The 26,584-nt window shown below is 42.4% G+C and overlaps 1 protein-coding gene across 1 annotated transcript in view; it reads left to right on the plus strand.

The window, feature by feature from the left end:
- OLFML1 (olfactomedin like 1) overlaps positions 1-23,258 on the plus strand; it is a 35,378-nt gene extending 12,120 nt beyond the window's left edge. The window contains exon 3 of the mRNA XM_086955880.1: positions 19,896-23,258. Within this exon, the coding sequence (XP_086812006.1) occupies positions 19,896-20,680 (785 nt within the window). The 3' untranslated portion in view covers positions 20,681-23,258. The remainder of the gene's footprint in view (positions 1-19,895) is intronic.
- Positions 23,259-26,584: the final 3,326 nt, after the last annotated feature.

Genomic DNA, 26,584 nt, shown 5'->3' on the forward strand with positions numbered 1-26,584 from the left:
CTCCTTATCCATACATTATCTCATCTATGCGCCACATTTATGTGCCACGTTAATCCTTAAGGTATTTTCTTTTTTTTCAGTTCAAGAACATTTTATTTGATATTAAAAAGGAAAAACAAGGTGTCAATACAAAATACAGTAAAAGTATAAAATATTGAAAACTGTGGTAACTAGAACAAGCATAAAAGTTATAAATAGTAACAGAAGGAAAATCTGGACAATGGAATAAAAAAAAAAGAAAAGGAATGAGAAACATTAATCATAAAAGCATGGAAATACCTGGGAGGAGTATAAAAATAATATAATGAAGAAAAAATGGAATGTAATGAGCATTTAAGGAGGTTTAAGGACTTCCTGTTGCGAAGGTGGTGGATGAAACAAACGATTAGCACAAGTGTCCAAGTAAAGCGTGATAGGGAGCCATAAGTCCATACGTTTTGCAGTCATGTGAGCCGGAAAAACAAAAGCAGTGTCAAGTCTGTGGTTGTGGCAAATTTAAACCACCACGCCTTAAAGGAGATATTGGAGAAGTCTTTCCAATTAACCGTTATCTGCTGGAATGCAGCAGCCAACAATAAATCAATAATCTGAGGTTTAAGTTCAACATTGTCCCAACAAGGGGAAAGGCTACCCAAAAAAATATTAGTATGAGAAAAAGGAATACATGTATGAAAAATCACATTGATTTGAGCCCAAACCTGTAACCAAAAGTCATGAACAGATGTACATAAAAATAACATGTGAAACAAAGTTGCTTGTGGGGATGAGCAAGATAGGCATGTATGAGAAGTGTTTGGAAAGCGCTTATGGAGGTCAAAGGGTGTATAGAGAAGTCTGTTATAAATAAAGAACAAGGACTGTGTTAAAGTTGCCGCTCTCGAGGATTTGCGGATCTTATTCCATATCTTGTCCCATAGCGAAGTTGGCCAGGACGTGTAGAGATCATGTTCCCAGCATTCCTCCACTTTAGATTTAGGCCTAACAGAGTCAGTAGTATGAAGGTATTTGTAAATGGAGGAAGCCTTAGGGGTGTTGCACAAAAAGGAGTGGAGCGAGGAGATGGGAGTGGGAGAAATAGGAGAGGAATGTAACTGAGAGAGCCGAGTGTAAGTTGTCATTACGGCCTCTCTAAGTAAATGGTAGTTACGGGTAAAGGAGGCAGGTAAACCATAAAGGGAACGAAGAGTGGTAAAAGGTAAGAAAGAAGATTGAGAAAAGAGTTGAGAAATCCATATCAGCCCCCTGTGACGCCATGCCTTCCAAAAAAAGGGTTTGTTACGGATAAGTAGGGCGGTATTATGCCAAATGGTAGAAGAAAGAAAATCAGCAATAGTCGTAGGGAGGGAGTGAGAAGAAGATAGGAGCAGTTTAGTAGTCAATTTGTGAATGGGAGTAGAAATGGAAGAGGGTTTACGGGAGAAAGAGAGATATTCAGCGAAAGAAAAAGGAGAAAGAAGAAGGCGCTCAAATTTAGCCCATAAAGGACAAGGAGTACTAGGGTCTTGCAATCAGAAGGAAGCTTGTCCTAATAAAAACGCCTTATGGTAAGCAGGGAAATCTGGGGAATTGACTCCGCCCTCCGCCTTAGGGCAAATCAATCGGGCAAGGGACATTCTAGGTCTTTTCTTATTCCAAAGAAAGGACATCAGAATGGAGTTAATCTTTTTAAAAAATTTAGAAGGAATGGATACCGGAATATTAGAAATAGTATAGAGGACTATGGGAGACAACATCATTTTAATAGTGTCAAGACGGCCCCACCAGGATAAGTAAAGAGGATGCCATCTGGACGTTAAATCTACCAATTTTTGAGTACATTTGGACAAACAAAGGGAAACAGTATCTGGGATAGAAGGAGTAACATGTAGACCAAGGTATTTAATATGGGAAGAGTTCCATGTAAAGTTAGAGGCATCGAAATCAGGTTTAAATGTGAATTTCGTCAAGGGTAGGATCTCACACTTATCATTGTTAAGTTCATAACCAGATATTTGGGAATAATCATTCACTTCAGCAAGGAAGGCGGGAACTGAATCAGTGGGATTAGAAATAAAAAGAAGGATGTCGTCAGCATAAGCGGCCAGTTTAACTTGGGAATCTGATATTTGAAAGCCCTGAATATTAGGGTTCTGACGAAGTTTAGATAAAAAGTTATTAAGGCTAAATTAAAAAGAAAAGGAGATAAGGGGCAGCCTTGACGGACACCTCTTTCCAAATCAAAAAAGGAAGAAATTTGGCCATTAGCACAGACTGCTGCACGCGGATTAGAGTAAAGTAAGGAAATCAGAGAAATGAATTTAGAGCCAATACCAAACCATTGAAGGGTGCGAAAAAGATAGGTCCATTCAACCCTATCAAATGCTTTTTCAGCATTCAGGGCAATGGCCGCAAGAGAAAGGGGTAAATGACGGGACTTAGATAAGACATTAAATAAAAGTCTAGTGTTGTCAGTGATGAAACGACCCTTGACGAAGCCTGATTGTTCCTCACCCAGAAGGTCTGGAAGAAGAAGGTCAAGACGTGCTGCAAGAGACTTTGCAAATATTTTATAATCAATATTAACCAAAGAGATTGGCCTATAATTTTTACAATATTGAGCATCTTTCCCTTCCTTTGGTATCAGACAGATGTGCGCATCAGAAAATGACCCTGAGGAGGCACCTAAAGTGAGGAAAGTGTCAATGAGGGAATGTAATTTTGGGATGAGAAGTTTCGAAAAGTGAAGGAAAAATTCAACAGTAAAGCCATCCGGCCCAGGGGCCTTATCATTTTTGAGATTCTGAAGTGCTGTGAGTAACTCTTGTTGAGAGATATTAAGCTCTAAGTGAGAAAGATCAAGAGGGAAGTGGGCTGGCTTCTGTATGTTGGATAAAAAGCGGTCTAAGGACTGAGAGGAGGGTTGGGTTTCGGAAGAGTATAAAGTTTTGCAAAAAGTAGAAAATTCAGCAAGAATGTCTGCATCCTTATGTTTGAGAACAGAGTGTGTATCATAGATTGATTCAATATTTAATTTGTTATGCTTTACTTTCAGATAATTAGCTAAAACCTTCCCAGCCTTATTTTTGCCCCCATAAAACTTTGCACTCGATTTCAGTAAATATAAAGACGCATCTTCTGTAGACTTCTTGTTAAATTTAATTTTAGCATTGATCAGGGCTGTTAAACTGTCTTGCGAATGGGAAGTGAAATAAGAGTGCTCCAATTTCTTAATATCAAGAAGGAGAGCAGCTGTGAAGTTACGAGCAGTTTTCCGTTTCTTCGCCACAAAGCCAGTTATAAAATCTCTTGCCGCAGCCTTGAAAGCATCCCAAATGGTATGCTTGGGAATGGAGGGGGTATCATTAAGCAAAAAAAATTAATCTGAAAATTCAGTGAAAGAAGCAGTGAACTTGGGATCCAAGTGAAGGGCATTATTAAAGCCCCAACGTTTGGGTCCAGCTGATTTAGGAAGGATGTCAAGCTGAACTAAGGTGAGGGCATGATCTGAGAGTAAAATCGGACCAATCTCGGCATGAGTAAGGGTTTGGGCAATGTTATGAGTGACAAAAATGTAGTCAATCCGGGATTGGGAATGATGACAAGGAGAATAAAAAGTGAATTCTTGCACCTCTGGATTACACAGGCGCCAGGCATCAGTGAGCTTATTTTGGGAGATAGCTTGGGAAAAGAGTTTATGGGACTTAGTCGGGACAAAATGAGCCTTACAATGTCTATCCAGGAAGGGGTCAAGGGGCTGATTGCAATCTCCCACTAGGATAAAGTTGTCATCAATAAATCTGGTGATATGATGGGAAAATGTATGCCAGAAAGTAGGATCACCAGCAGTGGGGCCATAAACATTTAGAAAGGAAATTGGAACATTCTTAATAGACAGTTTAACATATGTCCAGCGACTGCCATCGTCTGATTCCTGAGCAAGCAACGAATGAGACAGATTTTTGTGACATAAAATAGCTACTCCATTACGTTTACCATCCCCCTGAGAGTAGTAAACATCACCCACCCAACCTCTTTTCAATTTAACAGATTCATCAGCAGACAAATGAGTTTCTTGCAGAAAAGCAACATCAACATTTAAACGAGCAAGGTGCGATAGAATTCTCTGTCGTTTGATTGGAGAATTAATGCCCTTAACATTCCATGTAACTATTTTTAACGACATAATATAAAAGATGAAGAGAAAATATCAATAAAAAAAGAAGCAAAATAAGAGCCCAGAGGAAAGAATAAGCAAAAGAGAGAAGAATATGCTAGAAAGGCAAGAAGGATGAATGTGATATGAGATCTAGAGCTAGTGAGGAGGAAATGCAGATGAGTTAGCAAAATAAGTAATGGAAGTGTGAGAAAAAATGAAGAGAGAAGATTCAGGAGAAAAAAGAGCAAGGTCCAGAATGAATGAAAAGCAATAAGCAAAAGATCAGAAGAAAAAAGGAGAGATAAAAAAGAAAGGAAAGAGTGTGAAAAGAGAAGAAAAATGCGGAATAAAGAAGTGATAGTGAAAACCAGTTGAATGAGGGAACAAGGGAGAAGAATGCAAGTGAGAGAGAAAAAGATATGAAGAAGGTAAAGACAAAGGAGTTGATGAGAACAAGGAAAAGGAGACACCTTTGAACAGAGGAAAACTAGGAAAAAAACAGGATTAAGGATAAAAAGGAAATAGCGAACAGCAAGGGGAGGAAGGAGAACATACTTACGAAGGGTGGAACTGGGGAAGGACGATCAAGAGGGAGAAGAGACGAGAAGAAAAAACTGAGGGGGGGAGCGCCAACTGGAGGAGGCAAAACAACCGATGTAAACGAACCACCAGACCGGGGAGGAAACACACAATAGACTGTGGATCCTGTGGGAGAAAAGAGAGAAAAAAAAACAAAAGACATGAGGAGAAGAAAACATTGAGAGACTCAACAATAAGAACGTGGTACCAAACAAAAATGGGAAGCATATGAACAAGTTATAGAACCATAAGGGAACAAATAAAAATACAAGAAGGATCATATAGGAAAAGGGTAAATCAGCATGACAAGTACGGACAAAGATAAAGTCAGCACCAACTGTGCAGACGAATTAATGAACAACAACAACTCATGAAAGTCATGGAGGGAAAGCTGATGAGGAGCTGGAGAGGTCCATATCGGATGTTTGACAGGAATTTAGGAAGCTCCGAAGGCGAACAGGATCTTCATAGGTCATCGTTTTGTTGTTATGAGTGACTCTGAAAAGACAAGGATGAAAAAGGCCATATCTGGCGCCAATGGAACGGAGCTCTGGTCGCATATCCAAGAAAGCTTTACGGCGGCTGGCTGTAGCTCTGGCCTAATCTTGCGTGAAGAAGAGGGTAGATCCTGACCATGTGAGGCGAGGAGAAGCACGAGCTGCTGAGAGAACTTTAAGAAGATCAGTATATTCCAGGAAAAACATGATAACACCTCTTGGTCTTGAAGAGGCAGAAGAAGGTGAAGAGATGCGACCAAGCCTATGTGCTCGCTGGATGTTAAGCGCAGTACCTTCGAGTAAATGTAGGAGCTTAGGTAGGAAGGATTTGAAGAAAGCAATGGGGTCGTTCCCCTCACAGTTCTCCACCAGGCCGTAAATTCGGAGGTTGTTGCGTCGATTACGGTTCTCAAGCTCTTCAACCTGCTTCTGGAGAGAAGAAATCTGCGACTGCATGTGCGTCACCTTGGAGGATGACTCCTGGAGAGAAGATATGGTGCGTTCAACCGTCGTCACTCTCACATCCATCTGTGACCAATTATCAGTTAAGACCTGCAACTTGGAGTTAGTTTCCTCCATGAAAGGCCGAAGAGCACGTATCTCCTCCAACAGCAGCTCCATAGATACAACTGAGGTAGAGCCCGTCGGTGATGGAGGATCCTTTTTGAGGCGTTTCGTTGTGGCCTTCCCTGAGGGTTGAACAGGACGTTCCGCGTTGGACTGCGACATTTGGGCAGCAAGTGCCTGAGAGGCTTCCAGATGTGCCAATGCAGAAAAGACTTTTGAATTTTTGATAAAGATACGTCGTGGAGTTTCAGAAACACGACCAGTTGCACCTCTCTCCATATGATGAAAGCTGCCTCCAGAGAGAAAACAAAAGGAAAACTAGCACCTGGAATATTGCGTATCTGCGAGAGTCAGTACATGGGCAGAAGAGCGACACAGTCAACAAAAGCACATAGGAGCAAAAAAGCCACCTCATAGCCACCTAGGAGCGCCAACAATTCACATAGGGTCGCAAAGCAATATCCAGACACTTAAGTCATGAAGCCCTCGCGCATGAAAGCGAAGCGCAGGATGTCCATTAAGATAAAAAGCAACAAGTTGGCATTTGTAGAGAAGGAAGTATCCAGTAGGAGAGTCACAGCATCGTGATAATGAAGGGCAGCCTGAGGTAAATGCGCAATCAAGAAAATGTGCAGGTAGCGTGAAGGACTGTAGACATGGAGAAAATCCAAAAATGAGAGAATGCAGAAGAGGTAAATGGACTTTGGCAGAGAGCAGACACAAATTATTTCCACAGGTGATCTATGTGAGGGGAGTGCTCAATGAGAGTAAAATGGCCGCCGAAGTCACGATATTCGCGAGTTACACTCGCAAAAGCTGAGGCAGGTAGGCTAAGGGCAGCAGCAGCGTAGATAGAGAGAAATTAGCTCACCATGAGCAGCTTCAGAGATCCGGGGCATCGCAGGAGGCCAGCATGGTCAGGAACGGGCAGCGCGTTAGACGCGCGAAACAGAGACAAGATGGCGGTTGCGGCCATCAGGAAGCCGCGGCCGCTTGATGTCTCGTCGGAAAAACGATTAAAATGACCGAGAAATGCCTCGGTGTAGTGCCACAGCACTCCCCTCATGCTCCGGTTAAAAATTCTTCTTCTGGAAGATGTCGGCAACAGATAGAAGAGGGTTAATCCTCCGGTCGGCACGGAGCGCTCACATCGGAGCTGCCGTCCACGCCGGGCGCTAAGCCACGCCCCCCAGGTATTTTCTTTTTAATTAAATTAGTTTGGGGGTTCTATTAAGTTTATTTATTAATTAAGTAAACAAAACTGTTTGTTTCTTCTTTTTATACCACATGTGCCAAGCTACCAAAACTGAGCCGAAAGTCTCCACAGTGACCTGCTATGCACTATACTATACAGTCTATATTTGTGAACGTTCAGCTCCCACTCACATCAGGATCAAGGCAAATTTTGTTTCTACAAATGGGTATGCTGCTAGATTTCTTTGATCAGCTTAGCTCTTGATAGCAAGGTCACTTGGTTCGGACAGACTCAGGAAGCTTGTTCTGGTCTATGCTTTGAGAGTCTTATTGTTCATCTCCTGGCCATGGCAGTATTGCTGCAGGGTTCAGTCAGGCAGCTGTGCTTGTTAAGGTTTATGGCCTCTGCATCTCAGGTACCTATTGGCTCATCTCTGCATTAGCTCATGTCTCTTTGGGTCTGGCATGGTGGTACTTTTGCTGATTAGGAAATGAGTACATCATCAAGATGTCATCTTTATTTTCCTTGCTGGGTTTCCTTGCACCTCATGACATTAAGTGGGTGTCTTACCTGGGCCTTCGAGGCATCCTTTGCTTTGCAGCAGTCCTTTTCCTGTTTTGTGGTGGCTGTATGCTGGTTTACTTTGTGGTTTCAAGGGGTCATAGCTTTGTTCTTTGCGCCTGTATTCCTCCTATTGAAAATCGGATTTTTGTGATTTTCGTTCCTTAATTTGGGAGATTCTACTGTATCTCTGGGGGGATTTTGTACCAGTTGCTGTACATTGAGAAGTATTTCTTTCTATGGCACTCTCGAAAGCAGCGCAGTTTCTCATTGCCCTGTTCTTCTTCTTTGTTCCCAAGTTATAAGTGAGCGACACTTTTCAGGGACTGACTATCGCTGTTTTTTTGTCATTCTGTGCTTCCAAACTGTTTCCAAACGATCCTTGCGCTGTACTATGTGACATTGATTCAGAAGCCTCTTGCCGCAAATGCCCCTTCTTTTTTTGTTGTTGTTTTTTTAAACTTTTGAGCAGTTTTAACTTATAAGGTCAGGGTTCTCTGGTTTGCAATTTTACGATAGGTTTGAGTGTACATTCTCCTGGTCATTACTGAGGGTTTTTTCCTAAGTTGGGCTCCTAAGTCGTCCTTCCTTAGAGTCCACCTTGCTGCAGTTTGTGTCGTCAATGGGGTTTCCTCACATATATTGGCTGGGCACAGTTCCTCCTTGTTGCATCACAGCATCCCTTCTTTGGCTGCTTTTCTTTGTTTTGGTGGCATGGCAGAGGACTAGGGTTCCTACTGGTGTAAGTACTGTAATACGAAAGATGGATCGGAAGGTAATGAAGCATTTACTTTCCAATAAGATATCTTATCCCAAATGCAAGTTTTCCTCATCATTTTAACAACACTCCCTGGGCCTGTCTACATGTAATCGGACCATGCTTTGCCTGACTTGATTTTGGTGTTTGATAGAAAAGGAATCACTGTGGTGCCATTTTGTAACTACAGGAGTAGTAATCTAGTAGAGAGGACTGCTCCTTCAGACACCAAGATGTCAGCTTTCTTTTCTGGAGTAGTGTGTCTGTCTCCAGGGTGAGACACCATCAGAGTATAAAGACTGTAACAAGGAAGACCTGGACTGGAAGTAATCATGGCATTAACTTAGATGGACCAGAATTAGCCTTTTGCAGAAATGTTACTAATTTAATTTATATGCCTAATTTTGGGGTCGAGGTGAAAGGAAATGTAATAAAGCCCACCGAAGTCCAGAGTTGCATTGTGCATGCATCAATCAGGCATCGGACATGTTTCTCATCTCTCTGCCTTGTGCCAAAAATCAGCATGTCAAGAGGAAAAGGTGATAAAACCTGTTAGACAAGAGGGAGGCCAGTAAAGTAAGGTTTAGGACATAGCTCAAGCAAGTAGTAAATTAATTAGGAATCAGAAGATGAGTATTTCCTTAACAATAAGTCACAAGCTATAGAAACAGTAATAAACAAGCATTTGCAATGCAATAGGTCTTGCATTTGGGAGAGTTTAAGCTATTGGCATTGTAAATGACAATGCCTTTTATTTATCTGTTTTGCTAATTAACACATAAATAAAAGGCATTGTTCTTTACAATGCCAACACCTCAAACTCATGTAAATGCGAGACCTATTCAAAGAAGCGTCTGCCATTGTCCCGGGGTGCTCAGAAAGTGAAAGCGTGCATAATGCACTGAATGTTGCAGGAAAGCATGTCGGAGAGACTCATTAAAGAAAATAGTTCTTACAGACAAAAAAAGACATACCGTGTAACAACCGAAGTAAAAGGGCCAGTCCTTGAAATCCTCGGCGTCCACCAGCAGGAGGAAGTGGAGCGAGCTGCCCAACGAGGAGCGGGGCGAGGTCAATATCCCAGGTGAGCCCGGGCTCTGCAGGCTGGACACATGTTTGACTAGGTCTTGACGCAAGAGCCCAACTTAAAAAACAAACAAAAATAAAGCGTTAACAGTATAGATGTAATTTGTTTTACTTTTTTGTAAATCGCTTCTCTGTTTTATACGTGCTATGGGATAATCAAACTTAAAATGGCTCACTGTAAGGCTATTATGTGTAACAAATGGGGCATCTAATAGCTGTGTTTAGAAACTGCAGTTTCACCCAGGAAAGAAAATGTACTGGAAGCATTTCTAAAAGGACAACCATGTTTGACTAAAGGTTTTGAATGTTGTATGTGTTTTATAGCTAGAGTCATGGCACACAAATGCTTTCACCGTCCCTCTAAAATCATCTTGTTAAGCATTCTTCTGTCGGAGCAGCTGCAACTTGCTGGAGGTGGTGTGGGATGCCCCGGGGAGATGAGGTGATTTATGCCAACCATAAAGCGCGGCGCTGCAGCTCTAGTTACAGAGGCTAATACCACAAAGGAGAGTCTCCAGTTAGCAGATGCAGGGGGTTATCTCCAAAATAAATAAGCACACTGCAGGCAATTAAAAGAAGTGCCAGAAGAGTGGAGGAGAACTGTAGTTAGGCACCGCTGCTTCGGGACTACACGGATATTAGCAATGGATCAACAGCCAACAGAAAGCAAGATAACAAAAGCAATGCCACAGGTAAACCAATCGCAAGAGGAAAAACAAATTACATGGAGGTTAATCCAACAAAGAGATTACTTTAGGTCTCGCTGAGACAGCGCTACGCCGTAACTGTAGCTCTGATAATGATTTTCAATGTGAGATAACTAAACTCAAGGAACGTTTTGAAAAAAGAGGCTATGATAAGATGATACTTAATAAAGCCCACAATCGTATCAACAAGATTCATAGATCAGAAACACTCAAACGTAAAAAAAGACATACCAATAAAGAAGACAAGATATCTCTGATCACCCAATTCAACTTGCACAGCAATCAAGTCTATAGGACTATAAATAAGCATTGGAAGATCCTCAAACTGGATCCGGATCTGGATCCATATTTGACTAACAAACCTAAGATTACCTATTGAAGGGGAAGAACACTTAGAAACATCATAAGCCCCTCTATAGTTAGCAATGTTGCTACAACCAGTACTACTAACATGTGGCTTCCAAATAAACCAAAGGGGTTTTTTAAATGTACTCATTGCTGTGTATGCCAATTTGCTGATGATAAAAAGAAGACCTTTAATATAATACCCAACAAACCCACCACATTAACCAGTTTATTAACTGCAATACCAAGTTTACTGTTTACTGTATAATTTGCAAATGTGGTCAAATTTACGTTGGCAGCACCACAAGACCCCTCAAAGAGAGGATACAGGAGCACATACGAGCTATTCGTAACTGCAACAAAAGCTACCCTTTGGCTGTCCATTATAATGCAGTCCAGACAGAATCTGAAATATTGGCAATCAAGTTCCATGGTATTGCTGAGGTGAAAGCTAATCCCACAGGAGGGGGCAGAGTGGCTGCATTGAGAACATTGGAATCACAGTGGTTGATCACATTGAGAGCAGTTGACAGGTGACTAAATACTGATCGTGAATTACATGTGTTTCTTAAGGAATGAAATTACCAAGCAATTTTGAGACACTACAATCTAGTCACCCATCACAGTCTTTTATTATTGTGGGCTTTATGATCTTGCCTACAATATATATTTTCGTACATTTATTTTTTGGTTACTACTATTTATGAATAAATATATTTTTCAATATCACTGGTTTAACAGATATTCATGGATCTGCATATTGGATTATATCCTGATTACCAATGCTATGTGCATCAGTTTAATATCTTGTTGTGAGTAATGCACCTCCAAATATGTACAATATCAGTTGATACGGTGGGTATCCATGCCCTTCATCGTTTTGTAAATTGGCTTCACATAGACTCTATTTTTCTCGTTGTCATTACTGGAGATGGTCGCCGTTTATGTTTTGTTTTGTGAACTGTAAAGATTGGATTGTCTGTCCTTTATTTAGGGACAGATTGTCACTATTTAATACAATCATTTTTTGTTGGAACTTATCCTTAAACTTATGTTTTCACTGGGACTCTTTCATATGGCCGTCGTTCATGCATTGAGCTGAGGTTATTGTGCCTGGTGGTCTGTCACTTATGTTGTTTAGAACATGTTCGCTAAGACTCATTCTCAATATATTTAAACTCGTGTCTTTATCGAAGAGCGTCCAGGTTGGCTGCCGACTTTGCCCCTTAGTTAATCCTTGGTAGTGGGGGGATCCACTTTGTATTCTTTGGATTAGCTCCTGATGTTTCTGTTTACTATTTGCTTAGACTAACTACATTTCAAAATGGCCGCCGATTTTGTCTTGTTCAGCGCTAGTTACAGTCCTTTAGTCTGTCATCGACCTCTATGACTCCTACGCTGTGCAGATTGTTTACACCTGAACTCTGTTTAACTTTTCCCGCACTATTTACTTCACGGCATATAAAATGCTCTCTACCATGAAGCGTCTTTTGTTATTGTGGGCAACGAAGCGGGATACGAGCGCTGCTGCCACTAGGCGGGTGAGTAAGCAGTTGGATGATCATCGTGTAACGGACAGGGGGTGCCAGTAGTCTATTACATTGCATTTGTGTTCCACCGAGTACTTAGTGTGGGAACACTTAGGTTATTTGTCCTTTTCTCTGGCAACATTTCCGATCTTCTTGACTCCTAAACATGCCTCTCATGTATACTTTTTCGTCTTCAGACTGCAACTTATCAGGGTTGCGAACGCGGACTTCTTTAACCCTTCAGGGAGTTCGTCTAAACTTACTTGCTCACCTTGGAAACTGTGTGACTCATGTTATGGGATCCTTCCTATAACTCTAGATTCTGACAGCCTCAATTCATATCCATTTTCGCCTATGGTGAGCCATTACTTCACTATTTATTCATAATGAGGTGTTTAGGGCCATCTATTGTTCTATCTGTCATGCGGCACTTATATTAAATTGTTCTTTCTTGAATCGGCAGCCATGTCAATGTTACTACATTCTACATCAGTAATTTAATTGGGAAACTGATTCCTACCTTGTATTTATTTTAGTTGCATATGGATATTTATCCAGGGGTGACAGTCGAATGTGCCTAAATTTCCTAGTCCTGATAATAAGCTGCTTTTCTTATTTGCTGACAACTAAATGCTTATATGAATTTTTGTACTATTCATAATTAATTTGGACTAAATTGTTCTCACTTTACATAATTCCTTACTAGGATTTGTTCTTTAAGCTCCTATACCACACAGAGCGTGGGTCTCCGATGTTATTTATATCTACATTTGTTCTAATCTGGGTAATACTTATTACTGCTCTCTGCTATATAAATATTGTCCTAATACACAGGTTTTTATATCATATATGGAATGTGTGTTTTCACATATTTTATGACATTGTATTATGTCACCTTCAATTTTCTTTCAGGCCCTAGGCTGATAGTTTAGCAGTAACAAATAATAGAATGTTTATATTCTTTCTGTTTTTTCTACTCAGATACATTTTCTCAATAATGAATGATGATACGTTTGCCAAGAAAAATATGCTGACCCTCATGTCGAAGTGAATTCAGTCTTGTGTTTTACCCTATTCTCTATTTCTGGGGTGAGTTACTCTGTCCCACTACCATTTTGTGTAACTATCGGCTTGGTTTATATATACCTGTGGTCTTGCAGTTCCCTCTTCCTTAGACCCGTGCATAATAACTGAGTGCCCGTGCTAATACATCGTTTCATTCGACTTTTTCTGTTTCATCCCATATTGTGGAACATCCTTCAATTGTGTACTATTTTTTATTTGGCATAAACGGCATCTCATTGTTGACAGTCTCCTCGCCTTCAAAATCTTGTTATAGATTTTTTTGTCTGATACCAATTTGTGATATTGACTCCCATTTCTTGTCCCTCTAGGTATCCCACTATTAACATATAACGCTGTGTCCTCACTTCATGAGCAGATTACTAAACACCTTCCTATTATTATCTATGGTGGGTGTTTTGATTTATATGTACGACAATCATCTACTTACTTTTAGTTATACTGCATTACATAGGACCCTTTAATGGATGTGTGACTTACCCGTGTCTTATGTATTTTGTCAGGAGTATACGATCTTATTAAATGTTATCTCCCTATATTAGGATGTTGTATATATATGTATTGTCTTTTATACATGTTATAGGTTGATATTATGTATGCATTGACTTGCAATGAAACAGTTTTTCTGTTTCCCTGTATGTTGTGTATATAATGCTTTTGTACTGTTTGTATATAATATTTGTTGATGTTTGGATTGTAGTATATATGTATTATTTAATTATTCCAGCCTTGATGAAGTCTCTGTGGGAGACGAAACACGTGTTGGCGATGTTTATGCTGGGAGAACCTGTTTTTTATGAAATTTGAATAAAGAAGAATAACAAAAATAACGCTATCTGAAGAGGACCTCTTTTTGACTGTACATTGGACCATTATTTACCCTTATGCTGTGTGAATCTTGTGTTGTCTTGTAAACTTTACTGGTGACAGCAGTTCAAGCTTTCATTTGTGCAATACGCACATAAAGACTGAAATAATTTAAAATCATTTTTGGTGTGCTGTAATTAGAACCTCACCTCTCTGAAGCATGCAGCGCATGCGTTGCCTTACACGAGACCTAAAATGGGGCAAGGATCCGAAAGTAAGCATGGAATAACGGGCCATATCGAAAATAATCTAAATCATTGCTTCTTCAGTGATTCAGATAACATACAAGCTCACAAACTCAAAAACAATTCAGCACACCTGAGCAAAAAAATTAGCCCAGAGGCACAGAAAAAAAGTGCAACGCTGTTTGATCCTGCCCCGTTTTTCACTGCTCTGGCTTCAGCAGCAGTGGTCCATCCCTAAGGCGGAGGGGCCACACACCTGCACCTTTTGGACATAAAGAGTGACACTCTTTCTTATCAGGGCATGCACCAGGAGCTAGACATGCACTAAATGTGCAGGTCCCTGGATGCCTGAGATTCACTTTGCTGGGCTGAGGATGTCACAGCTCCTGTGACTTGACCTCCTCAGCTTGAACAAAGGTCCTCGAGGCCGTCCTCCTCGTAATGAGGGAGAGCATCAGTGATAGCCTCGTATCTGGGCACTTCAGTTTTAAACCATATAGTGCCAAGGGTCGAGTGTCTGCCACTGACACCTTGTCAAAGAGTGGGTGGGGTCAGCAGACCCTCTGACCCCAACCTGCTCTGTAATACGGTAGGGACTGCTACCTCCCCTCATTGGCTAACATAAGATCAGCCAATGAGGGGAGGCAGCAGTCCCTACCTGTCTGGCAGCCTCGAGGCTTCCCTCCCCGAGAGCTGCAGCAGATTTGTGTTGTTTTTACTGATTGTTTGGTGCCTGCGTTATGTATGAATGTATGTGTATTTATGAGTGAGTGTTGTGAGTGGGTGTGTGTGCATGTCTGCGTGTGAATGCATGGTTGTAACTGAGTGTACATGTGAGTGTGGGCCCACCGGCCACTCTAAGTTGTACTTACTGGTTGCCATTGGATGTCAGAGCAAAAAAAACACCAGGCCCCAGCGTCCAGGCTTTAATATATTTTGATCTGCCACCTCCCCTGGGTCTACAGAGACCTAAGCAAGCAATGGAATGATTATTGTGCTCTCGCACCGCCCAACTATCATCTCTCTTTTCAGAGCATATATGTGAGAACACCTCTCTGGGTCGGGAAGGGAATGCTCTGAAAATGATGGATAGACTGGCAGGTCACCAAGTAAACTTTTATATTTGGCTGTGTGAGGAGAGTGTAGTGCTGATTGGTAATACAGCTGGTACTGAAATATCTGTGAGGGAGAACAGGTTAATGCAGATATTGGTGGGGTTAGGGGGCAGGATACCAGGTATTTTTCACAGTTCGGGTGTAGAAAGGGATATATAACTATAGGGTTGTTGAGGTGCGTGGCACGGTTTTCTGTTTGATATCTGATCAAATAACTTGAGGTAATGTAGGAAGGGACCATGTTGTGCATGGCGCCGCCATAACTCCTCTAATCCTGCACTGCTTATCTTCACATAGGACGAGTGTATGGATGCCCATATATAACGTAAAATTGTACATGGATAGCTCTGAGTAAATGGGATGCTTTTCACTTTCGGTTCTGAGTGATATCAAAGCCAACTGGCGCTTTACTTGTGTTGTCTATGTGATGGCATTTGGAACCCCTTGGTGAAACACATCCCTGTTATTCACAGTTACCATCTATTGTTGTATATATTTATAGTTCACAGTAAAATTAGATCCGGTATCACTCTTGTATCTTACCAGAACTACACATGTTTCATTTATAACTCCTTGTAGCAGCATGTATTATTGTGGGAGGATCATGTTACTCCTTTTGTTACTCCTTTGGTGGCTGTCATGAATTGACTTCCGTTGAAGGTACGAATATATTTCAAGCTGAGCTAAATGTCAAATGTTGTGGTGGAGTAGTCCCCTGATGATAAAAGGTTGTACCCCTGCCTGGTGTGCCCAACTCTACTGTTGTCTGGATCCCTACTGCTGATTTTGTTTCATAGGCGAACCCGGATCATGCTTGTGCGCCATGTCGTAGGCCTTTCTCATGGTCCAGGAGGTGAGCCCAAAGTGTTGCCCTCATAGTGGTGGAAGGCTACCACTATCAACATGAGTTAAGCAGCACAAGCCCAGTGGTGACAGCATACCATGTTGTGATCAGTGGAAGTGAACAGGGCCTTTGCACCCTGTGTCACTGGAGAGTGGCCTACAGGCTCAATCACTTTCTAAAAAGTTCAGCTGCTGTGTGCTTAAATCACCCTTGGCCTACATCAGTTAAATGTGAGGAGTGCTGTACAAGGCAGAAGTAGTGACTCTGTGTTAGTTGCATGTGTGCCTGGGAAGGGTACAGTACAAGGATGGAGCAGTACTCTGCAATGCATCTATGGTTAGTACAAAGATGTGTAGTGTTGTGCTGTGCATGTGTGGATAAATCATGTGGTGAGTGTATGTGTGCTTGCATAAAGTACAATATGAAGGGTGAGTGTGTGTATTGGCAGGGTGTGTATTTGAAAAGAGCACACCCTGGTTAAATATAGAAAAGATTCAGTGCTGAACAGTGCTTGAAGACTGAGTGCATGTGCTGGATTCATGGGTACATGTAAGGGTACAATACATGAAGAAACAGTGCTAGACTGAAATTGTGCTGTGAAAGTACACTGAATGAGTGCACCTGCACTATATTGTATGGAGGATCCTGGCTAAAATGTTGGGTAGGCTAGGTCTGCCTGGTAAAAACATGAGGAGAAGAGGAATCCCCCTAGACAGATTTTCGTATTGCTGCATTCCAGTGAGCAGAGAGGGGACACTCTTAAGGGAAAAGGAAAAGTCTCCCTTTACATTTCAAAATATTGTTAATTGATTCAGTGATAGATCACAAGGAAGGGGCCTGGACACATCTCAGGAAAGGGAAATGGGGCTTATAAGAAGACCATAAAGAGTAGTGCTGGGGGTATGGGATTAACATTCTGATGCACCTCTAACTATGGCTGACATCCAGGTGCGAACTCTGGTCACTTCCATGAATTGTGTTGTGGACAATCAGTTCGTGGTCATACCTGCTGTGACAGACATCTTTCATGAAGGTAAATGAAAAGGAGAAGTGCCCACTTAAAGAAAAGCAGAACCACAACATAAAACTTCTAAGACCCAGACCCTAACTCACATTTGGTGTCTGGAAAAGGACAGTAAGAAGGGGAGGTTGAGTCCCCAAAAACGTATCATCTGCCAAACGGCCAGACGGGCTGTGTGAGGATGGGAAGCACTGCAAGACTTCTGTCTGTGACCACGACTGAGGGCCAAGGTGTGTTAGTAGTCTTCCTGCTGGGTTAGGGGACATTACCCAGGGAAACAAAGATCCCCTGCACTGCAGCCTGGAACAACATCCCCTGCCTACTTGCTGAGACCAGTGTGCTCTGTGAAGAAGAAGAGTGAGTTGGAGGGTGCGAGGTCCAGTGATTAGCCCTACTGAGAGGAATCCTTGAGCAAGATGTGAGGAGAGCAGCTGCACACCAAATGGGTCATTGCCTGTCTGCAGCAACAGTCTGACAACCCCCATATGTCAAGAGAGGACCACCGTGATCCTAGCTACGTGAAGTGTGCTGCGTGGGAAGCACCAGGCCAGTAACGCACCATTGCGGTGACCCCCATAAGGCAGAAGGGGCCACCAGTGAACTTATTTGGGCTGTAGCATGAGACGTTTGTCTTCCCTATTGAGGGTAGTCACTCTGAAAAGTCGGTGACAGATAGTGAACAATGCAGTAACCCTATATGCCAGCATCACTGTGGCCACATATTTGGATCGTGGCCCGGATGAAAGGATTACTGCCATGATTAGCGAGGATCACAGGATGCCACTGAGGGTGTCGCACCCTCCCCTGAGCTCCAGTCAGAAGCCGTAGAATACCCCCCTTTATTAGGAAAAGAGCAACTTACCTTTTGTATCCTGCAAGTGAGAGCAGCTCCGACCACTGGAAACCGAATGGCGGTGTTGCTCGACAGGTAGAGCCTGTGCAGGCAAGTGCTGCAGCGACCATTGGGAGTGGACTGGGGCACGCCAGAGGAGAGGGCACTCGCTGTACTACTGAGCACTGCCATACTCTGGAGCCAGTAAGACTGAAGCTGGGCCTTTGGAGGCCTGGGGGACTTGCTCCTAACGGTGATGCAACATCATAGGCACTTTTGACTAATTCCTAAGAGTCAAAGGGAGAACACTTGAGTACGGCCTAATAGTTTGCATTCTCTGGATGTGGCCGCCAGTGAATGGGGAATAACCCCAAACATGTTACACGTAGGAGTAAGGAGCAGGCATAGCTTCGAACATGTTACACGAAGGAGGGTGAGACAGAGATTTGCCTGATAACTACTAGTGCCCCAATGTCTAGGGGGATTGTGTTGTGTTGCTTCTGAATGTTGTACTTGATTGCATGTGTTGAGTTCGAAATAAAATAATACTATGCTTATAAAAGTTGGACATTGATTTATTATTCGAACTATTTGCACTTTTAGTTCTGAGTCGTGGCCTGTATCTACATCCGTCCCCAAGGGAGCCTTGACTCTCAACCACACACACCCATGAGAGTCAAGTGCAGAAGGGGTACTTACCCTAACTGAGCCGGATCCATAGTAGGTCAGGCCCTGGGACATCAGGAGTAAAAGGCATCAACCACCATGGTTGGGCCTAGAATCCCCTGTGTTCTTCATGGCTCTCTGAAAGGGTTCTAACATCAAATAAAGCAATTAGACTGATAAACCTACTATCTTTTGCACAACTAAAATATCCAACTCTTGCTATTCCAGAAGACAGGAAATCTCAGGCATTTTTCTTTTCTCTCCAATATTTGTACTTGTTTGCTAATTCCAATCCAATTAACTTTTACTTTCTAGCAAATCCAAATAATTCCAAAAGTAAAGCTTAAAAACCTACATTTCTGTTAATATCTTTACTTTTCTGGTGAACCTTTTCTCACTTTTCTCCTGTTTAACCCACTTACCGCGGCCAAAAATCCGCTGCAGTGCGGCGGCTTTGAAGAGTGGGCGGGGCTTCGTCGGCCAACGGACGTGCGCAGCACTATGGAGGTAGTGCTCGCGACGTACGTTGGCCGACAGAAGCAGCGAACGGGTTAACATATGCACCATTTTAGATTTGTTATTTAATCATTTGGGTAAAAGTGGGACTCTACAAGTAAAAGAACAAAAATTATAGAACTGGTGACAAATCATGAAAGAAACACATACAACAGGAGTCACAAGGATACAAATTTCTGCAACAAATTTTCAGATTTACATTTGTATAATTTGTTAGTCTTAGAAAATTCCCCCATGTTTCAATAAGAAATGCTTCAAATATCACAAGCCTCGCAGCCTACACTGATCCAACCATGCATAATAAGCTACTTTTGAATGTTTCATAGTTTTGATAACGCTTATTACTGTTCATATATTTTGCTCTTCACCTGTTTAAAAATCGAGGTTTCCATTTCCAATTTTAGCTGGCGTCCTTGGTTTTATTTATTTCAGTTCTCTGGGGACTTATACCCTAGAAGACTGGGTAAACTAACTGAGTTAGGCATTAGAGAAGTCCTACATGTGTCTGTGAAAACTAGATAATCATAACCATCTGTTTACTTCATTTTGACCATATCCCATATATTGATCCCACCGCTGTGTCTTATTAGATTTATGTTAACCAGAAATTTAACACAGCTATTTAAAAATATCACCAACCAGTTTATAAGCGAGTGTTATGTCACCTTAACAATGAAATAGATCGGATTTCAGCAGTAATGACTTGGATATTGGGTATATGCATGAATTAATGATAACAAATTGATTCTGACATTAACCAAGCACCAGTGGAATTTTAATGCATACCAATTTCATGTTTCCGTTGCAGGTTGTAGCAATATGCTCACTGGTATTAAGTCTGTCAAGATGGTCAAAAAAGCAGGTGATACGCACGGCTCGTGGATGAAGGATTCAGGCAATGATTCGCATGACATTTATTTTCTAAATGGGCCTCACAACAACGTCCTTCTGGAATGTTCAACTATTGATGATTTTACAGACAGTAACTACACGCAGAAAGCTCGGAATGTCACCCTGCCATTCGCCTGGCAGGGTGCTGGCCAGATCCTTCACAAGGGCTTTCTTTATTTTCACATGGAGGGGACCAGAAACGAGATCATTAAATATGACATACAGAAGAGCAATGTGACAGGTCGGATGCTGCTGCCTGGTGCTGGAGAGGTCCCAGTCTATCAATTATCCCCCTTCAACAAAATTGATCTGGCTGCGGACGAGCAAGGCATTTGGGCGATCCACGCTGTGCCCAGTATGGATGAGAACATTGTCATTACTAAGATTGATTATGAAAATTTGTCAATTGAACATGTTTGGAACACATCTTGCAGCAGCACAAATGCTGAAGCGGCATTTTTAATATGTGGCACATTATATGTTGTTTACAACTCTCCAAGTGGGGGCAGGTCTCACATAGAGTGTGTTTATGACACATTAGATATTATAAATAGGTTTGAAACTTCGACTATATATTTCCCGAAACGTTACAGCAGCCACTCTATCATGCACTACAATCCAAGAGAAAAGCAACTGTATTCATGGGATGATGGCTATCAAATTATTTATAGTGTTGACCTAAAAAGAAAAATTGAACATTAATAGCGGAAGCATAAACAGCCTTATTTTAAGGAAGTGCAATAAATGTTTTCCTTCCTTCAGATACACACTTAGATATCAAGTCTGAGGGGCATATTTACGAGGAAATGTCGGAGCGTTGAGCTGCACCAAATTTGGCAGCACTGTGCTCTGACATTTCCAAAACGCAAGGATATGCCGTATTTACAAGAATGCAGCACACCCCTGTGTTTTCCGTAGTGTGCCCCTAAAATTAGCTGCCTAGCACCAACGCAGGCACCCTTGCACTGTTGTGCAAGGGTGCCTGTGTTTCAGGGAATGATAGTTTATGTGCAGGTAGGTGCCCCTTCCTGCACAAAACTAATCAATAATGGTGAATTGTTACTTCTATGTGTGCTCTTTTGCAGCACACATTCAAGTAACAAATCGTCATTATTTAATTACTCTTTATGTGCAGGAAAGGACAGCTTTCTGTGCATAAACAATCATTAATGGTGTTTTACTTTTTCTTTGTGCACTGCAAACAGCAGAATATAGCACACATAGAAAAAGCAAAAACAAGAAGAAATAAAAGTATTTCTCCTCGTTTTTGCCATTCTAACTTCTGCTATTGCATGGCATTCGTGTTTGTTGCTGCCTCAGATTTATACATCCTTGTAAATCTGGGGCAGAGTCAAAGAGCAATAGGTGTTGAGGTAAGACATCCACAGCAACACCAATTGTACGCCCCTTTTATGCAAAGTGATGCGTGTAAAGGGCCCTTATTAACAAGGCAGCGTTACACCACAAAAGTGGCTTAATGCTGCTTTGTAAATATGGGGAAAGGCATAGCACAAACAGAACGTCGCAAAAAGTGACGTTCTGGTGGCACTGCCACCTTGTAAATATACCTCTACTTTTTTATATAAAATGTATTGAGTGACGAGTGTGTTGGCAAATATGCTCTTTTGTGAACTCTATGGAGCTGACAAATATTCCACCAGCAATCACCTTCCAAGTGGTCCTCGCCCTTTGAAGACTACTGTGCCAAAACAGTGACGACAAAGAAAGCTTCTACTCCAAGCAACACAATCTTTGTCCACATTGCTGGTTGTGCAACGTGGACACTTTCAATATTCGCAAAACCTACCAATTGTAGTTATTCATTTTACTCTTGTTCAACCTAGATTGTCTACATTGTTTTCAGTCCCTAATAATGTAAAACAGGATTTATTCACTAAGAGGCAGCAGAGCATCACATAGACAGCCACTTTTACCTAACTCCCACTAATATTCGAAATCTCTTTCATTTCATTACATAACAAAGTCCATTTTAATAATCATGCACACACAAACAGACCACAGATTAGATCCTCTAGGCATCACGAGCAGAAACCTTTAAGAGAATATGCAGACAATAGAGAATAATGAAACTACTATTTACGACAACACAAGAAAAATACAAAGATGCAATAAGGTTTTGGGGATGAACCAATTTTCAACTCTCAGCAGAAGCAGAACATTTACTCCAGTAAAAAGAGTCACATCTGAGAGCGGAAAACAAGGGACACAATAAGGATGATGAAATGCATTCTGATCTGGAAGGTTGATCATTAACATACCATAACTGACCAACATTAAAAAATGGAATCAATAAAATAAAATTTAGGATACAAATTTACAAGGCAAACCACAAATCCTTCATGTATGTTTTAGTAAATTACTTTTGCATTCCAATGTAGAGAATTTAATATAGTCATGGCATGGTTAATAGTATAGGCAGAGGGGATGTGCTTAATTGTATCACATTTTAAAGAAATGTTATTCTTTATGTATACACCACATCTTGGGGAACACAGTAGACTCCCAACAGCATTCTTCATATTCTTTATATGTCTACCTTCCCAAATAGATATCGACCTATCTGAGAACATACTATCTCTATCTATCTGAATTCTGAAGGAATTGTGGGTATCCCCCACTAACAAGATCAAAAGCATTTGAGATACTTTAATTAATGTATACCTTAAATCAATTGCATATTTCCTTCCATAGTAAGCCATGCTTCCGCACTCCTCTTCTACACAATGGAAACTGCATCACACCGGGATAAACCTATTTTGCTCCATTTCACAAAAAAGATTCCTCCAAGCAAGGAAAGTAACATACAGGTCTACCGGTGCGCATTCATTTTATGCCTTACAGTAACTACTTGACCTGCTATACATGGAGGGTGAGTACCTCACATGTGATAACTAACGGTGGGCAGTGTGAATACCTCTGGTACTATATTGGGCCAGAATCATGAAAGAAGTGTGAAATTACAGCAGTAAATTTCCATCTCAGCTTTAGCATACTTCCATGTTTCTTTACAATTCACAAGCTTTCACAAGAAAATCTATCATGTATCTCTTTGTTACATATACGTCAATCAATTATGTGTTTAAGTGAATATAGGTGGGGATAAATCAAGAGAAAAAGAAAGAAAACAAGGAGCATTTTGTATCAGTTTAATTTGAATACCAACTATGTGAAAATTGCCATTTGATCTCAGTGTAGAAGGCTCAAATGTCTTATATGTCTTGTTCAACTTTACGTTATAAAGTGTTTGGATATAATATCATTCTTTCTTCTATTTGTTGCTTTATTCATTTTTTTCTATCCAGCTATTCTTTGCAATGCTGCATCTGAACTTTATAGAGCTGACAAATATTCCACCAGCTTTCAGATACCTTAACCTTTCTGTGCCAAAACAGTGGAAACAAAAAATGTTTGTCTCCTCCAAGCACCACATTCTTTGTCCACATTCATAAAACCTACCAATTGTAGTCATTCATTATACTCCATGCCTGAAAAGCTGCACCAGACATAGGTTTCTCCCACAGGTTCCTATGTCCTGTGCTGAAACCTCATAGCACTGATTTAAGTACATGGGAATTTGAGTCAATGTAAAAATGCACAGTTTTTTACTCTGCTGGTAAAACACTTAGAGAAAGCCCGTTCTCTACACCCACACCAAATCTGTGAGTAATCCTTTTCTCCTTCCCATCCTGGAAGGAGTGAGCCTCCAGCCCTTGACTTGGGTACATATCTAATCATTTGGGGACCAGTTTGTGAGTGCCCAAAAATGTGTGAATCCACAAACTTAAATGGCAAATCATGCATTGAAATGCCCACTTCTTACCCCTTGCATGGGATTTACTATGATGGACATCTCTACATTTGTGGTGTAGAAATCAACAACAGTAGATCCATTTAGGCCTGCCAGGAAGGTTGTATGACGGAACAATGCATGTAAAAACATTGCATGCCTTTACCTCGTCTTTTTTAGCACACATATGCTTTTACCTAACATGCCATAACTACGCATTATTAATCTAACTAAGGGAAGAATTACTAAGGAAAATGTAAAAATATATATATTTATTTGTTTTTTTTTACCTTTTGGGGGGAGACCAGGGGCTTAAGAAGTCCGATCAAGTAGATAAATCCTTGAACTCTGCAAATATTTAGTTTTTGGATAAATATGATGTACCCATTTTAGTGGAAGAGTGTTACCACAAACACCAAAGTTCAGAAAAAGTGTGGCGAAATCTGTTGGGTACAATGGATGCAATAACAACAGTGTTAAATTTTCATTCTAACAAGCTCGATATACAGGTGTAACTATTAAATACAGTTTATGTGGCGGGTACAGATACAAAGCGACACAACCTAACCAACTTGGTGGTAAAAGCCCAGTCTGATGTCAATAATCAACTAATCAGATGTATGTTCACATATTTTAGATAATGTGTCTGAACTCCCGAGTATAGTAGGCTCTCTTATTGGAGAAACTAGCTGTGCAACCAAACTCAGAATTATCTGTCACACCCCATATTGGTATAGGGTTAGGAGTAACTAGTGGGAGTACAAAGCCCCAACACGCTCAGCGAGATGTTCCGGTTACCATAATCAGGGGTATAGCCAGGGAAGCTGGGAAGCCAGAAGTAGGTTTGGGCCTCGATATTGTAACACATGAAAGCCCTACTTTACAAGGAAACACTAATATAAAGAGAAGTCAAGTTGCAAACTCCATTGTCTTAGTTGATAGTATTAGTGGGGATCCTCTGCTAGCAAAAAGGGCAAGTAAAAGGCTACGGAAGGCCTTGAACAAAGCCAAGAAAACCATGGTCTCACTGGCCAAACCAAGGGACTACTATCCTATCTTTAAATTAGCCAGTTGGAAATTACAAAGGCAGCATTGCAGGCCAGGTCACTCCCCTACTGCCGCACAGCTCCACCTGTGTGTCAGCCCCTGCTGTCGCTCCGAGCGTGAGTTCGCTCCTGCTGTGCCCCCTGCTCGCCTCTGTTTGCCCCTGCGCACTTTGGTGTACTTTCAGCTTTGTGCATTTATTTTCCTGTACTTTGTGTATTTTGTGCATTTTGTACCGTTACTGCCTTTGTTCTCTGCCCAGCTCATTCCCCTTCCTCTCCCCTTTTTCTCTTCTGTACCCTGTTATTCTTGCCGCTGCCTCCCTGCGGCCCCCCACCTCGCCGCCCCGCTCCTGCCTCCCAGCTGCTCCTTCCTCGCTCCCCACCTTAAATGGCGACTGCTGCGAACAGTGGGCGTGACCCCTGATCCTGCTTGCAGGCCAGGTCGCTCCCCTACAGCCGCACAGCTCCACCTGTGTGTCAGCCCCCGCTGCCGCTCCGAGTGTGAGTTCGCTCCTGCTGTGCCCCCTGCTCGCCTCTGTATGGCGCTGCGCACTTTGGTCTGCTTTTAGTACTGTGTATTTATCTTCCTGTACTTTGTGTATTTTGTGCATTTTGTAGCGTTACTGCCTTTGTTCTCTGCCCAGTTCGTTCCCCCTTCCCCCTTTTTCTCTTCTGTACCCCGTTATTCCTGCCGCTGCCCCCCTGCGGCCTGCCCCCTCGTGGTCCGCCTCCCGCCTCCCAGATGCTCCACCCTGTCTGCCTGCCTTAAATGGCGGCTGCTGCGCGGCCACGCCACTGGCGTGCCAAAGGCAAGCCCGTCTGCTCCCGTCCGTGCCTGGACCGCGCCCAGCACCAGAAACTCTGGACCCCACGTATGCCAAAATGCCAGACTCCGATACGACGCCAACACCCTCCACGCTCTCAACACCGGCCGGGACCACCGCTGCTTCCAGGCTGCCCCGAAACGCACCCACGGACCCTTCTCCTGCAACACCTGCAACTTCACCTGCAACAGAACCGCCAAAACTCCAAGGACGAGACCCAACCACCTTCGCTGCATACTCCTCAACACCCGCTCCACACACAAACACGCCGTCGAGCTCTGGGACGTGCTCGACACCTCCACCCCAGACGTTGCCTTCCTGACCGAGACCTAGTGGAACGACTCCTTGGCTCCCGACATTGCCATAGCTATCCAGGACGGCTACGGGATCACCCCCAGAGATCGCACCAACGGAATCGAGGAGGCTTAGCCATCATCCACAAGTCCATCCTCCAGGTCCACACCTACGCTGACGACACCCTCAACACCGCTGAACACCTACACTTCCGGATCCACACCGACCCCAACACCACCCTCAGAGGAACACTCATCTACAGACCCCCCGGACCCTGGGCTCTTTTCAGCGACTCCATCGCCGACCTCACCAGCACCAACGCACTCGCCTCCACAGACTACATCCTCCTCGGGGACCTGAACTTCCACCTCGAGAACAACACCGACAACTACTCCGCCACCCTGATCGACAACCTCGCCAACCTCGGCCTCAAACAACTCGTCACCGAACCCACCCACGCCGCCGGCCACAAGCTTGACCATGTCTTCTCCACAAGCACCCACATTGACTTCAACGACACCACTGAACTCCACTTGACTGATCACCGGTGCTTCCATTTCACCTTCAAGAAATCAGCCATGCACCACCGCACCCAACAGCTGCATCACCGCTGCTGGAACAAAGTCACCGAAGA

The sequence above is a fragment of the Lissotriton vulgaris genome, chromosome 2_1 (genome assembly GCF_964263255.1).
Source record: "Lissotriton vulgaris chromosome 2_1, aLisVul1.2, whole genome shotgun sequence".
Taxonomy (NCBI): domain Eukaryota; kingdom Metazoa; phylum Chordata; class Amphibia; order Caudata; family Salamandridae; genus Lissotriton; species Lissotriton vulgaris.